General features: G+C 38.5%; 1 protein-coding gene across 2 annotated transcripts in view; it reads left to right on the top strand.

Moving 5' to 3' along the window:
* Positions 1 to 14865, top strand: part of cers2b (ceramide synthase 2b) — a 58332-nt gene that overhangs the window by 16957 nt on the left and 26510 nt on the right. The window contains exons 2-7 of one of the 2 annotated variants that reach the window (XM_077206959.1): positions 3989 to 4165; positions 6512 to 6629; positions 6717 to 6835; positions 7825 to 7882; positions 7983 to 8033; positions 8903 to 8995. In XM_077206959.1, the coding sequence (XP_077063074.1) occupies positions 3993 to 4165; positions 6512 to 6629; positions 6717 to 6835; positions 7825 to 7882; positions 7983 to 8033; positions 8903 to 8995 (612 nt within the window). In that variant the 5' untranslated portion in view covers positions 3989 to 3992. The remainder of the gene's footprint in view (positions 1 to 3988; positions 4166 to 6511; positions 6630 to 6716; positions 6836 to 7824; positions 7883 to 7982; positions 8034 to 8902; positions 8996 to 14865) is intronic. The other variant, XM_077206967.1, reaches the window with a different exon arrangement.

Raw genomic sequence — 14865 nt, 5'->3', positions numbered from 1 at the left:
TTTTTTATTCTTTGCCACACAAAATCATGAGTATAATCACTTTGAAAAGCATGTTTGCAAGAGTCGTGAGATTTAATGAGTAGTCTTAAAATTGAAGATATGTAATTGATCTTTTAAAGATCAATACTTCTTATTGATTTGGTTTATTTTCTGCCCTGTGAGTGTTTCTTAGTGAGAAGAACACAGTTCTGATTCTTCATCTATCTGATCAACTGATAATCTAATCAATGCTCAATGCTCATCTTAATCTTGCTCAGTCCGTTAGTGTGCGTATTCAGAGGATGGCCAGTGTCAGAGCATTTGACCTTGTTGAATGAATAATTTATAATATATTTGACATCTTATCTGAGACTGTCTGATGAGTCAAACGAGTGGCATAGGCATCTTTAGTGCTCTATATATAGACTAAGGAGTCTTTGGTGGATAACTCAATGGACAGCTCTGTTAATGTTTTAAAAACCTCTGAGAATCTTCACACACACACAGACACACACGTCTGCGTGAGTTTCCAGCACTCAACAAAACCATGTTCCACACAAAACGCTTTACATACTTCCTCAATACTCCTACTACACATACATACACACACACACACACACACACACACACACACACACACACACACACACACACACACACACACACACACACACACACACACAATGCACTGATAGGTTCAGTAGAGAATGGCCAGAGTGGAGTCACATGACCTGAGCAGCCAATGAGAGTTTAGGAGCAGAGCTGTCGTGAGTGGGACGGGGCGTCTGACCCTCACATGCGTGTCTGACTGTGCAGAAAAGGAATGCTTGCATTAACACAAGTTCTGAAACAACACAGCAAGACCGCTAAACTGAACGTTATCTGATCAAACTCGTGGCATGTCCGCAGTATTGATGCATTTCACTTGTAAAAACACCTTGGTGAAAAGTACTGTACTTTTAAATTGAGTACTTATATGGAAATAATATACTTAAAAGAATATGCTTAAGTGTGAACTACATGTAATGCCTTCGAACACATATTAATTGCAATTAAATGTTTAAATAGTTTAAATTCATAATAAATGCAATTAGCTGAACTTTAGAGTGCTTTTTTTACCCACTTATGTAAGACTTTAGTACATGTATTTTTACAATTACATCTAATGTCTTTGAAATATGGTTAAAGTATACTGCTGAATACTGACAATAATTTATTTGCTTGTGTCATTTATTTAGTTACATTTCTAAGACACATTTGTAATGATGAGTTTAGTACTTTTAAAATCCCCTGTGGTGAAAATCGAGTTTTTAATGTTGTTTATGTGGTGTTTTTGTGTTCCAAGTGAAAAATTGAAAAGTGCGAACTTGAGTGGGTAAAAAAACACACAAAAAAACACTCTTAAGTTAATCTTTATCCACCGGTTTCACAGACAAAGCTTAAGTCTAGTCCCAGACCAAAATGCATGTTTGAGCTGTTTTAACTGAAAGCAAACTTGCACTGGCATATCTTAAAATAGTTTTTTTCTTAAATATCCTAATTGAACTGATGCCTAATCCTGAAACCTGGCCTATATGTAATTAAATGACATTGATAGATAAAATACTTAAATCTTCTTTGAAAAATAGTACTGCCAAATGTACTGACAAGCATTTGTGGTAAACTAAAATATACTCCTGGTCTGGTTAAAACCTGTGGACCCCAAATTTCTGAAGTTGCCAGCCGATGCTTTTCAGTTTATTTGTGCAATATGCATCAGATGGTCAGATTCACAGATTTCCATTACAAAAAAACAAAACAAAACAAAAAAACAGTTGTGGATCATTCAGGTAATGACACAATATTACAATCTATCAGACGGCGCCAACTCCTGCGAGGACTTGAGATGACGCAAACTCTGAATCTACATGCACCAATGCTACAATTTTTTATATGTCATTTTTGTTGACAAACAAGTATTTATTTCTTCAATGAGTTCATTGCTTCTGCCTTAAATTATTACATTGTTTAAATTAGTACAGCTAACTGTGATTTATATGTACATTTCTGAAATACATAACTTAGACAGTTACCTCTGATAATAGATCACTCTAATTTGTAATGTGGACTTTTCTGTAAAGCTGCTTTGAAACGATGTGTATTGTGAAAAGTGCTATACAAATAAATGGGAATTTAATTGAATATCAGGAAGAAACCAGGCTGCTATAATGAGCATTTCTGAGGAAGAACTAATGCATGCAATTGCCATGAGACGTCATCAAGTACTATGTTTGCTGCTGAGATATTTCCTCATTCGGACTACAAATGCACATTTCCCAATCATTTATTTTCTGTCGACTGTGTAATCCTCCACATAAACTGCTGCACTATTACATCATGTATGTGTGAGATAGGTTGTTTTCTAATGCGTTGGTTCATCAGCATTTTCCTGCCTGAGTGGTCTGTTACTATGACACTTCAAACCTGCAAAGTTTTGTGTTTTCAGAAACAAGGAATCCTCCCATGCTGCGTCTTTTACAATCTTCCAGTGCTTCAGTCAGTTGCACCAGTGACCACATCCTTCCACTCTGTGTTCTCCATTTTAGTTCTCTGTTTTGTAAAGCCATTGAGTGCTGATTCAGGCTTAGCCCTGGAATACGTAAAACATTTAATGTACAGTCACCATGTAGTTTCACAGTTTTAGTTTTTAATTTGACTATAACTTGGTTTCACAGACAGAGCTTAGATTTAGCCAGGATTAGGCTTTAGTTCAATTAACACATTTTAGTAGCTTTTATAAACATGCCTTGGAAAAAACATTACTGGTGTGCATTTTGAGACAAAACAATGGCACTGACATGTTTTAAGATATCTCAGTGCAAGTTGCTTTCAGTTAAAACACCTCAAACATGCATTTTATTCTAAGACTTAAGCCTTGTCTGTGAAGCCGGGGGTTTGTGTGTTAACACAGTCTGTGGTTGAAGCTCAGACTGTAGCCGTTTGATGTGAGGATTGATCATGTCTGGAGCATGAATGCTGCTGGATGACGCACACACTGAACTTTAAAACTTTCTATTTGAGCTTGTGAAAAATTCTTAACCCTTAATATGAGTAATAGCCAGAAGCATCATGTTCATTCACAAGCACAGGTGTATTTTAAATGTAACTTTGAAAATTAAGCTGCATGATTATTGTAAAAAAAAAAGCAGTGGCAGAAATCACACATTCACATGTTTGAATTTGGTCAGTACAATTGATTGGAAAAAACAGTGTGAGTGAATAAATAGAGATTTCCCCCTTTGGTCATGTTTCCGAAAGCACCAGTAGTAATTAGGCCACCAGTCACCACCTCTTCACACAAACCTCAAGTGCATCTGGGCAGATCACACACACATCACATCTGCCTCTGTCTGATTTCAAGACCCCTGCCCTGTAATGTCATACAGCACACATGCTCTTCCTATTTAAAATGACAAAAATAACCATTCTAACTCAACATTTAGGTTATCTAGATCAACTGTGGTCTGTTCTGAGGTTGTAATTTAACCAGTCACTCCAACCCCTTGAGGCCTGTGATCTGTCATGATCAGTGTAAGTAAAGTGTAAATCCATCAGTATAGTAGTCTAGGAGCCAAAAACATCTGTGAGCAGCTGAATGATTAAACGATGTTTTAAAATAGCCTTGTATGAATATATGTCATATGTCACTGTTTAACATGTACCCATATCAGATTTTATAACACAGTTGTGTTTGCTAAGGCAACACTGATATTTTTGCTCATACTGAGGGTTAGAGGTTTTGAACAAACACTGTTCAGTGTGTCTGTCGCCCTGCAGTGTTTCAGCTCACAGATTTTCTCTTGCTGTAGCAAAAAATGGGTGAAAAAGTTCCCACAGAGACATATCTAGAGCAGGGGTTCTCAACCTTTTTGACACTAAGACCCCACTTTTTCCCAGACCGTTTGAATGGATGGATGGATGGATAATTGTAAGGACAGACAGATGGACTCATCATCATCTTTGTTTTCAGCAGTATGTTGCAGTGGTTGAGTGAAGTGTTCTGGCAGGAGCGTCTGTGGTTCCCAGAAGGTTTGGGATGGGCTGACCTGGAGGACCGTGATGGGCGGGTCTATGCGAAGGCACGGGATTTGTGGGTGGCATTGCCAATCGCCGTCCTGTTTATGGCTATTCGACAGGTCTTTGAGAGGTGGGTCCAAAGCTACATCACTACACTCATCTTTCTTTTCCTCTCTTTTTAACTGTATACGCTCCACGTCTGAGAGTTTTTCAGTTTTTCTCTTTGTCTGATATTTGATAAGCTTTGTCTCTTTCTCTCTCTCGGCCTCTGTCTGGCTTGCTTATAAATAGGTCTTCAGTTCTATTTCTGTCGACATGCTTTTTCTGTAATGTCTTCTCTCCCTGCGCCACTCCCTTCGTTTTACTGTCCCACCCCTCTCTCTCTCCCTCTCTTATCCTAAGCTGTCTTCGCTTTCATCTCGTTTTCTTTCTCATTTATCCTGTAATTCTTTTTTATTACTGTGAGTATCAAAGATAAGGAATAAGAGGCTGAATAAGAATCAATGCACTAAAATACACAGAAATATATCATCAATTAATAATCATATAAGGGTAATTTACCAATAAATTTCAAAAGAGCAATGTCATTTAAAATACACAGTCCAAAAAACACGAAGACAGGAGTAACAGAAAACAGTGCATAAAAATGTTAAAACAGGCATGTAAAAGAAAGTACAATGAATGGAATACATACAACAATGGTCCATAGACGATAAATATGGATAATAAAATTATCTATATGCAGATACTACTCTACCATTCAAAGGTTTAGAGTGTGTACGATTTTTTTATGTTTTGAAAGATGTTCACCATGGCTGCATTTATTTGTTATAAAAATACAGCAAAAACAGGAATATTTTTAAAAATGATTACAATTTAAATGGTCAAAATGGTTGTCCCCTGGAAAGGTATGTGGAGGAATTTTTGGAGGAGACACATACTCAAAGCATGTTTTAGGGAAGGGCTGGATAACCATCTGTATGTTTTCCTATTGCCGGGAAATTATAGCACATCAGTAGCCCAGTACACCAATTATGTTCTCTGGCTGGATGGTTCTGATTTTGTTTTTGAGGAAATGGACAAGGAATGTGCTCAAGACTATCCAGCCGCTTTCCCGATTGCATTTGTGTATTCCAGTCCTCCCCAGGCCATAACCTAAATCGTCCACGGACCTAGAGCCCGAGCCCATTACAGACCTGGAGCCTTAGCCCGCCACAAAGCCCATGCCTGAGCCCATCCTCGCCCTGGAGATCGAACCCAACAAAAAGTCTGACCAGGTGTGTGAGCCGGCATCAATGTCCGTCCCAGAGAGTGTGTTAGTGTAGTTTATGGGCATGATGTGGAGCCCCACCTATATTCCCGCACTGAGGGTGAGCTGTGCATAACTTCCTAATAACTGTGTGAAGAACTGGATGTTTTTGACAACCTCCCGGGTCTCCCGTCCACCCTGGTGTTCTTCAGTTCATTCGCCCCGCCTCCGCTGGTTCTCTTCAGTCCCTCGGGTTCTCTTCTGTTTGCTCCACTCTGCTCTGCGGATCCACCTCGGGTCTTCCGGCCTCCAGCTCTACCTTGGCATGTGGACCCCCTGTCTCCGCCACAAACCGCTGAGCCCGTCAATCTACCTTGAACCGTCGACTATTCGGCTCAATCTTGGAACGTCATCTTTACGGCTCCACTGGGATCCCTCGTCCTTCCGGCTTCGCCATGCTCAGTCGTTGCTCTGCCTACGCCACGGACTTCTGGGGCTCGTCCCTCCTCCCCTCCTGCTCTGTTTGGCTCCGCCTTAAGGTCCTTGCACACTGAGTCCGAAATTTTCGTATGCGTTTTTTCATATTCGTCATTCGGTGGCTCTGAATTGTCAAAACACCTCTCAAAATGCTTTGCTACGGATGCAAAAAACGCAGAAAATCAACCCGATCCGATTTTTTTTATGAGCGGCGAAAGTTTTCGAAAGTTATTGACACAACATGAGGTCCTATTTACTATATATACGAATATTTAGGATGAGAATTTCTGACTTTTAGTCCGCAAGGACCTTTAGTCCTCCAGCATCCTAGCTTCGCCTCGGCCTCCAGGACCAATGGAGTCGCCCGGTCTCTGTATCTCCTCGGCTCCGCCCAGGTTTCCAACTCTTCTGGCTGCACTGCCGGTGGTCGGATTTCTGACTCTTCAGAATCTTGGCTCCTCTCACCATCAGTTCTGCCGTGGGCCTTCCTCTGGGCTTTGCTATATGTTCTCTCCTGCCTTCGTCTCCATTCTGGCTCCTCCACCCATCATCTGCTCCTTGGTGGTCAACCCCCCCATGCTTCTCTCCAGCTCCATGTCGGACTCCAGAGCCCCCACTATCCCTTCTCTGTTGGACTATTGTTTTTGATGAAAAGAAATTTGAAAAAAAAATTGTTTATCAAATTAATGCATCCTTGCAGAATAAAAGTATTCATTTCTTTAAAAAAAAAAATTGTCCCTGTATGTTTAGATATGTTGCTACACCAGCAGCCTCTCTGCTGGGCATTAAGGAAACCGTCAGAAGGCGAGTTACACACAACCTAACACTGGAGTCCTACTTTTGCAACACAACTAAAAACCCCCCACAGGTGCGTACACTTCTAACTACACTTATAAATGAATCACAAATTGCCCCACACTACCACAACAGCTATCTTTTCGTTTTTACCATCCAGAGTTCAGTTGAGAAACTGTGCAAGCAGACGGGATGGACAGAGCGACAGGTCCAGCGCTGGTTCAGGCGGCGCAGGAATCAAGACAGACCCAACCTTCTCAAGAAGTTTTGTGAGGCCAGGTAAAAACACGCCAACACCCTGTTCTTCACATGCACTTTCTATAGTCCTATTACCATGGACCATTTAAAATAAGATGAGCTTTAGCTGCTAATGTGTGAGATTACAGGCAGGTTTATTAAAAGTAATTTCCGTAAGTGGACTGCCCGTGTATAAGCTTGAGTCAATTCTGTATAAAAGGTGACTCTCTTCTGAAGTGTTCCCGCTGGTGTTTGGCCTTTATTCAATTATTCATATGTTTAGTAAAACTTTTAAAGGCTCTTTCACATGCAGTGGTTTTCAATCCTGGTCCCGGAGGCCCACAGCACTGCACATTTTTTTGACACACCCATCTCAGGTTTTAAAGCTTAATGCATTGAATTCTATGGCAAGAAACTATGCATTCAGGATGTGCATAGTAACCACGGAGGTTCTCTGTGTAACATTTCCATTCATCTCAATAGTGTGGGAATAGTGTCACTGATCAAATAGTGGTGAAAAAATGTAATTAGTGGATGTTTTTTTTTTTTTTTTTACAGAAACTCCGAAACTGAAACTAAAGTTCTCACGTCTATTTTGACCCGCCACCAAACACTGTAATGTTAGCTGAGGCCTGGAAGAGTTTGATTCATGTTGTCGACATGTCGAGAATATGCTGTTTTTATGTAAACTTTTTAATGATATAATTATGTTTCTCCTCCAATTCATTGTTAAAATATAATCATTTGAATGGTGGCTGTATTAAAAACTTGTTTTCATGATGAATTTTTTCAAACATCAAGACAACAGGTTGTCAAAATATAATAAGTATGTAATATAATGCATATATTTATCAAACTGCTGCTGTCTACAGTTAATTATTGATCTACTGGAATTTGGTCGTAGTGATTGTAAAAAACTGTAAACGTCATAATTTTAGTAAATGATTTCGGCCCTCCAAAACAGTTTTTTCTGAAACCAAGAATTAATTCTCAGCCAAATACTTTCAGTTATCTTTCATCTTCTTTCATAGCTGGAGATTCGCCTTTTATCTTCTCGCCTTCATTGGTGGTCTTATTGCACTGATAGATGTAAGTCATTTGCAGTTGCAGCCTGTTTTAACTCTCTGATTTTATTTCCTCTGCTGATTTATTGCATAACACAATCTTTCCTCTCTGTCTCTTTCTCTAGAAACCCTGGTTGTACGATCTTAAGGAGATGTGGAAAGGGTTCCCCACTCTGGTGAGTTATATCTCCTTTATAAACATGACACACTAAAGACAGACATCATGTAGAGCTGCTCATTTTTTAAAGGGCATATTGTCATTTCCATCAAATAGGATATACTGTAGACAATGTACAACAATTAGAAACAAACTTAACATACTGCATATACGGTGAATAAGAACCAAGCATTTACATAGCTTTGAATAGGAGCTTTTTTATCTTTTTGTTAGCACACATAAAGATCAAAATAAAGAGAGAAACCCTTGTAAAAAAAAGTTTGCTTTGGAATACTGGAAATAATATACTTTAAAAGAACATATTTAAGTGTGAACAATGTAATGTTGTACATTTAAAATATATGTAATATTGAATAACACACTGCAGTAAAAATTATAAAGTACTTTACAAGTGCTTTTGTATGTTAGTAAACACATCAAATAAGTGTACTTCTTTAACGACAAAAGATTATTAAAGCATATATAAAATGTACTTTAAAGTAAACCTTTTCATTTCACATTATTGCAAAGTGCACTTTGTAAAAATGCATTTAAATCTTAAGAAACATGTAAGTGTACTGTCTTAAACTGCACTTAAGTGCCCTTATATTTCATTAATATTATATTATCTGCAAGTACAGTTTTTAAAAAATATACTTTTAAGATTTGAAGTACAATGATAAATGATACCATAAAAGTGATAGAAATTCCTTGATAAAGATTTTGTTCATACCACCCACTTCTACTCAAGTAATATGATTTGCATCTAACTGAATTTGCAGCCAAGTAATAACAACAAAGTCTGTTGATTAGCAATTAGATTAGGATAATTTACACATTATTTGTCATCAAATGTCAGAGTCAGTGAACCGTATCTCTCTCATTCAGATCCTCCTGCCGTCTCAGTACTGGTACTACATGCTGGAACTGGGTTTCTACACCTCACTTCTTTTCAGTGTGGCATCTGATGTCAAACGTAAAGTAAGTCTTCCATCAGTCATACCGTCATCATTACACACTGCAAACCTCATCTTTGTATCTCAATGAATCGTTTTATTCAAACACCTAGTTATTGTGAACTTTATTTTTTGAGCAGAACAGTATTCAAAGCAGCAGTTTATGGGAATCAGTGCAGGCTGTTTTGTTTTTGCGGCAAGGTTGATGACAGATGTTTAGAATATGTTTCCATGTGCTCCTTTTGGTAAAAAAGTAGCTGCAAAAAATGTTGAATTATTCTGCAACTCTCTGACATCAGAAAAAGGAAAACATTTCAGGGTTTCCCGCAGAAAATGTGTTAGTTAAGGTGGTGGTGGTGTGTGTGTTTGTGTGTGTTGGGGGGGGGGATCGGGGGAATAAAAATTTTCCTTTTTTTTTTTTTTACCATTGTAATACCTTTAAAAAAATAATAATTCCTTAAATAAAACAATGTTCAATAAATAGGCAATGTTAAAAATCGTTTAATATTAATAAAAATATTATATTAAAATCGCCAGTAGGTGGCGGTAACTCATTGTCTTTATGTGTGAGTCATTCATTGAATCTCACGATTCGTTCAAAGCAACAGATTTCGTTGCAAAATTGAGCAATAAGCCTGGCTATACTGTTTTAAATGTAGTAAATCACTTAACGTTACCCTTTTGTTTTGTTATTTAACTGTTGTATAAAATCAATGTCACATTTGAAGTTGTGTGGATATTCGGGAAACATTGCATCAACATTAAAAACACTGCTGGATATCAGCCTGCATTTTGTTCGCACAAACAGCACAAGCGGCTCGTGACAGAACACAGACCGACTGAATGACACTTCAATTTAAGTTGAAAATCTCAAATGAAGATTTCTGAACTCCAGCTTGTCTGTGTTTTCAGATCATCCACGCTTCTTGAGCAGTGTAGAGAGCGCGCGCATGGTTGCCAGCTACTATTGAAAAGACCGGGTAGAAAACAAGTTCTTTTAACAGAAAAGCTCTGATTTGGGGGTTAAATTATTGAATTCTGGCATTTGTGGCCACAGTGGATTAAACTGAAACTTTCCTATTTCAGGCGACAAACTACGCTTGGCTAACGTTACTATCTTGTTCTAGTAACCATAGTAACGGTGCGCACACTTTCGCGCTTTCTGCTATGACGTGGAGTGCGAGGTGCTCTCAACGTTGCATGAATTTTTAGTAACAGTTAATTTTGTTATGGTATAAACTTAATCCTAGTAAAGGCAAAAATATATAATACCTTTGTAATGATATCCAAGACCAAATTCAAGGCTTTTAAGGCCTTAATTTGAGATTATTTTTCAATGCTTTTAAGATCCCGCGGGTAAGTTACCCTGGTTAATGTGTCTTGTTCCCTCACAATGACAGTAAACTAATTATTAGGCTAACGTTACATTACATGAGTCACGTCACATAGTGGTACGTGACATATTTGTACGTGACACATACACATATTTTCAGTTCAAAATGGCGAAAATAGACTTAAGTTTATTAGTTTGCCTGATTATTTTTGTGATTCGTTTAACATTTATGACCTAAAAAACTCTCAAATAGGAAATGTTGTTTAGTTTAGCAACTTACATCTTATCTCGTACTTGACCGACCGTAAACTGAAGCGCGTCGAGTCGCTCCTGTCTGTGAGTCGCTCTGCTAAAATTCGCGCTGAGAACATAAAGCCCGTGCCTACTTTGATTTGATTGGTCATCTCAAATATTCTGACATTGACGAGCAGTGACAGACCAATGAGGCTCAGATGAACACACTCACACACACACACTCTGTTTATTCTGACTGGAAGAACGCGCTGATAACAAGACTGAAGCGAACACGAAGGCTTATCACATATTTAAAGATTGAAAGGGAGAAAACAGGACAGAGTAACTCAGCGGATATCGCTCATATAATTTTTTTTGACGACGTAGTTAACGCGGCAGGCGTGTGTTGCTTAGGCGGCCGCCTTAGTTACAAAGTGCTGCGGGAAACCCTGCATTTATACACATTAACATTTGAACCTGAATTTGTGGAAGTAAATTTATAACACAAAAAAAAGTGAACCGAAAATTGCCTGTTGAATACTGTAGTGGTAATTTTTTATAAAATATGTTTAAATGATTGTGAATATTTATTGTTGTATTTTTAAAATTCTATTGTGTGTTAAAATGTTTCCTTTTGAATATTTACAGATTAAATATGCAACCATGTTGAATTCCAGGCCCCAAAAATGCAAGCCCAAGAAAATACAATGCATAAAAAATCCAATCACTGTTAATGCAATGCATTATTTTGTCAAGACAACATGCTTTTTCAAAGACATTTGTCATTATTTTACTTCCATATGGCAGTTAAAAACTTTGATGTGGACTTTTAGACCACCACCTTAGCTTTTAAGGGTTCATTTATAGTGTCAGCTCACCTTTATTTATATAGCGCTTAATACAATACAGATTGTTTCAAAGCAGCTTTACAGAGATAACAGGAAATTGAACATTTCTCCTGTTGTTCCGCTGAAGTCAGTTGAGTGTTAAGATCCTTTTCAAATGTCATCAATTATTCAATTAGTTCATTTTATCTATAAAGCACTTCTGCAAAAAAAGATGTCACCGTCCAGCTCAGTTCAGTTCTCATACAACAGCGTCAGTACACTGCCCTACAAAGCAAAAAGGCAGTTTTTCTCCATTCTGTCTCCTGATGGAGTTTGGGTTCCTTACCACTTTCGCCTCTGGCTTACTTTGTTGGGAACACTTAGGGCCCTATTTTAACGATCTAAGCCCATAGTCTAAAGCGCAGGGCACAAGTGCACTTAGGTCGTGTTCAAATCCACTTTTGCTAGTTTAACAACGGGAAAAATAGTCGGCTCACCCATCGTGTGGTCTAAAAGAGTTGTCCCTATTCTCTTAATGAGTAATGAGTGTGTTTTGGGCATAACGTGCAAAAAACCAACCAGAGTTTCATCTCCCATTCCCTTTGCTATTTTTTAAAAGATTTCTATTTACATATCGGAATTTGTAAGCGGAAAGACTGAACGCGTCTCCAGAGCATAAACGGATCTGCTTGTGCGCAAAGTTAAAAAAGCGAAAGCAGACCAACATTCCACGGATTCCACTATATCTTTATGAACACAATAATAATCTTTTACATTGTAATCATTTTATTTTTAATATTTGGCTAGTTTGTGTGCGTGTAATAAGCAGTGTACGTGTGCTGTGGACCCGCCTATAGGCGCACTTTACTAACGGCTCTTTAAATAACAAAAACAATATTGCGCCATTGACTTTAGACCAGGTTTCAGTTGGTCAATGGCTCAGTCTATTTCAGTTGCCTCAAAATAGCAACATGCCAACAATGCGCCTGAACACACATCGTTTTCAGACCAGCAGCTCATGGGCGCATAAATAGGCGCAAATGCATTTGCTATTTAAACAACGTGACGCAGGACATGAAAATGATAATCACGTCGGACTGAAACTAGCAAAAAAAACAGTTGCGTCACGCTTGGCGCTGCATTGTGCTGGATGTATGATAGGGCCCTTAATATTCAACAATATAATGGATATGACTGTACTGCACTACAAAGCAAAAAGGCAGTAACTACGCAGAGTGCAGAACTGAGAAAAATGACTTTAAAGTTATCCTGTCATCCAGCCTAAGTAGTTGTAGGTAGATTATTGGACATGTGGCTGTTTTGTTACTTTATATTAGCTTATTCTTTGTACATATCAATCCTCATATTTAATTTGATATTTTACCCCTATTTTGCAGTTACTGTATTATTGTATACTTATAACTTATTGTAGTTACTTATACTGTACTGTATAACGTGGCACCATACCAAGGAAAAAGGCAGTAACTACAGATTCTCCAAAAACTATTTTGCCACAACTTGGGCTCTTTGTGTGTTAGATATACTGTATTTGAAACAATTTGAACCATTGTTTTCCTGAACATGGATATACCAAACCCAAACTAATCTGAACATTTTAGGTCAATATTTTCCCCCCGGCAGCTGTTCTGGTGCTGAAACGGCTGCTTAAAGCCTCACATTACACATTATTATGTGTGAGTATTAGATTAATGTGTGTCTGGAGGTGTTTCTGTATCTGTAATGTATGTCTATATATCATAATATTTCATTGTACAGGGAATAACTTAAATTAGGTCCATTTAAAAATAATGCATGAATTTGGCTAACACAATAAATTTATAATTTTGCACCCTTAATGAAAATGAAGAAAGGAAAGCATGGATGCTTACAACAGTAAAGAGAAATGTCAGTTTTGCTCACAACTCGCTAACTTATCTAAACACCAGACATAGTCTTCCAACAGCGGCCGCAAAGAGAGTGTGTTTTAAGTTGAACAGACACCTGTCACGTTAAAGAATAACTGTTACACCGATAGCTGTGTTTATGGACAGTTATGTTCTCCTGCTGGTCAATAACGCCGTGAATGATTAGTCTATGAAAAAAGAAGAGCCGTTAATGTAGGCTAATAAGAGCGAAGAAGATCATGCTGACTGCTTGGATGTTATGGGATAGCCTGATGCCTTTAGAAGTTTTACCTCCAGCCAAAGGTTATCTTTTGGTGCTGTTTATGTTTGTCTGTTCGTTAGTAAGATAACTCGAAAAGTACTGTTCGGATTTGGATGACATTTTCCGACAACATGGGCATTAGGACAAGGAACAGATTACTACATTTTGGTGGTGATCCGGAACACGGGACATTTGGAATTGCCTCAGTGACCTATTAGGCTACCTTGACAGAGGTTAGTGCTCTCCGAGTGCTTTTCTAGTTATTCAATATTTTTTCACCGCTGGTTGGATTATAACTTTGTGACATGAACAACAAAATGATGACATGGCATCGGCGATGATGTGAAGTTACAGGGGATAAAGTTACAGCTAGGAGCAGGGAGGATCAGGGGGCAGGTAAGCAAAGCTATTTAAAACATCGCCTGTCAATTAGCATAATGGACTGAATATCTGAATGGACCTCTGAGAGGAAGTTCCGCCCTGGCGGCTGACAGGTGTTTATATTGTGATAGCCTAGCCTCTAAATGTTTAATCTGTCACTGTTCTCAGGGTATTTTCTTTTCAACGCCAGTTCGACCATCTTCTTTCCCCGGCTTTGTGCCATCTCAAACAAAATTTGTGTGAAGTTAGAAGGGTGAAATCGCAAATGTTAAAACCGTCCCGTGAGGATGCCGCGAAAACAGCTGTGTGTGTTCACCATGGCAACAGTAACCACACTGCAAAGCAACACGGTTATTTTTTGTTAGGTAAAACATAACAAGAATACAGTAATGGATGTTACTGTATTCTTGCTTTGTTTTATAGGGCTTTTTGCAGTTACTGTACAAACGACTACCATTTTTCTCCAAAACGACACACATTTGAGATAGGATGTTTTGTCACATAACAAAGGACGAATGTCATGAAAATGATAATAACTCATTTTTGACCACAAAAAAATGGCTCTTGTGGTCTCTGTTAAGGATCAGTGCCGATGGCTGTCGTGTCGACGATGCCTTCACAAGGGACTGTCTAGTAGACGCGGTCTTTGCTGACTTTCAGGGATGCGTTGTGGTCGTGTCTAGGCGCAGGTCCACCATCTGATCTGGATCCGGCCTGGATCTGGCTGACTGCGGTAACCGTGGGATAAGGATGTGACGCTAATATTAGCGTAGATGCCATTCTTCTTGCGATGTAACGAGTACATTGGGTCTTATAGGAAGTGTTCCCGGTTCCGGTTGACATAACTTATGCAAACTAACAATCCATTAAGGGATTTGAATAATAGAAATTGATAATGTGTGTGCCAGGTTAAAGAGATGTGTTTTTAGTCTAGATTTAACTGACAAAGTGTGT

This window comes from Siphateles boraxobius, unplaced genomic scaffold, assembly GCF_051911475.1.
Source record: "Siphateles boraxobius isolate OS27281-9 unplaced genomic scaffold, OSU_SipBor_1 12, whole genome shotgun sequence".
Taxonomy (NCBI): Eukaryota; Metazoa; Chordata; class Actinopteri; order Cypriniformes; family Leuciscidae; genus Siphateles; species Siphateles boraxobius.
This window is presented reverse-complemented; position numbering and strand designations above follow the sequence as displayed.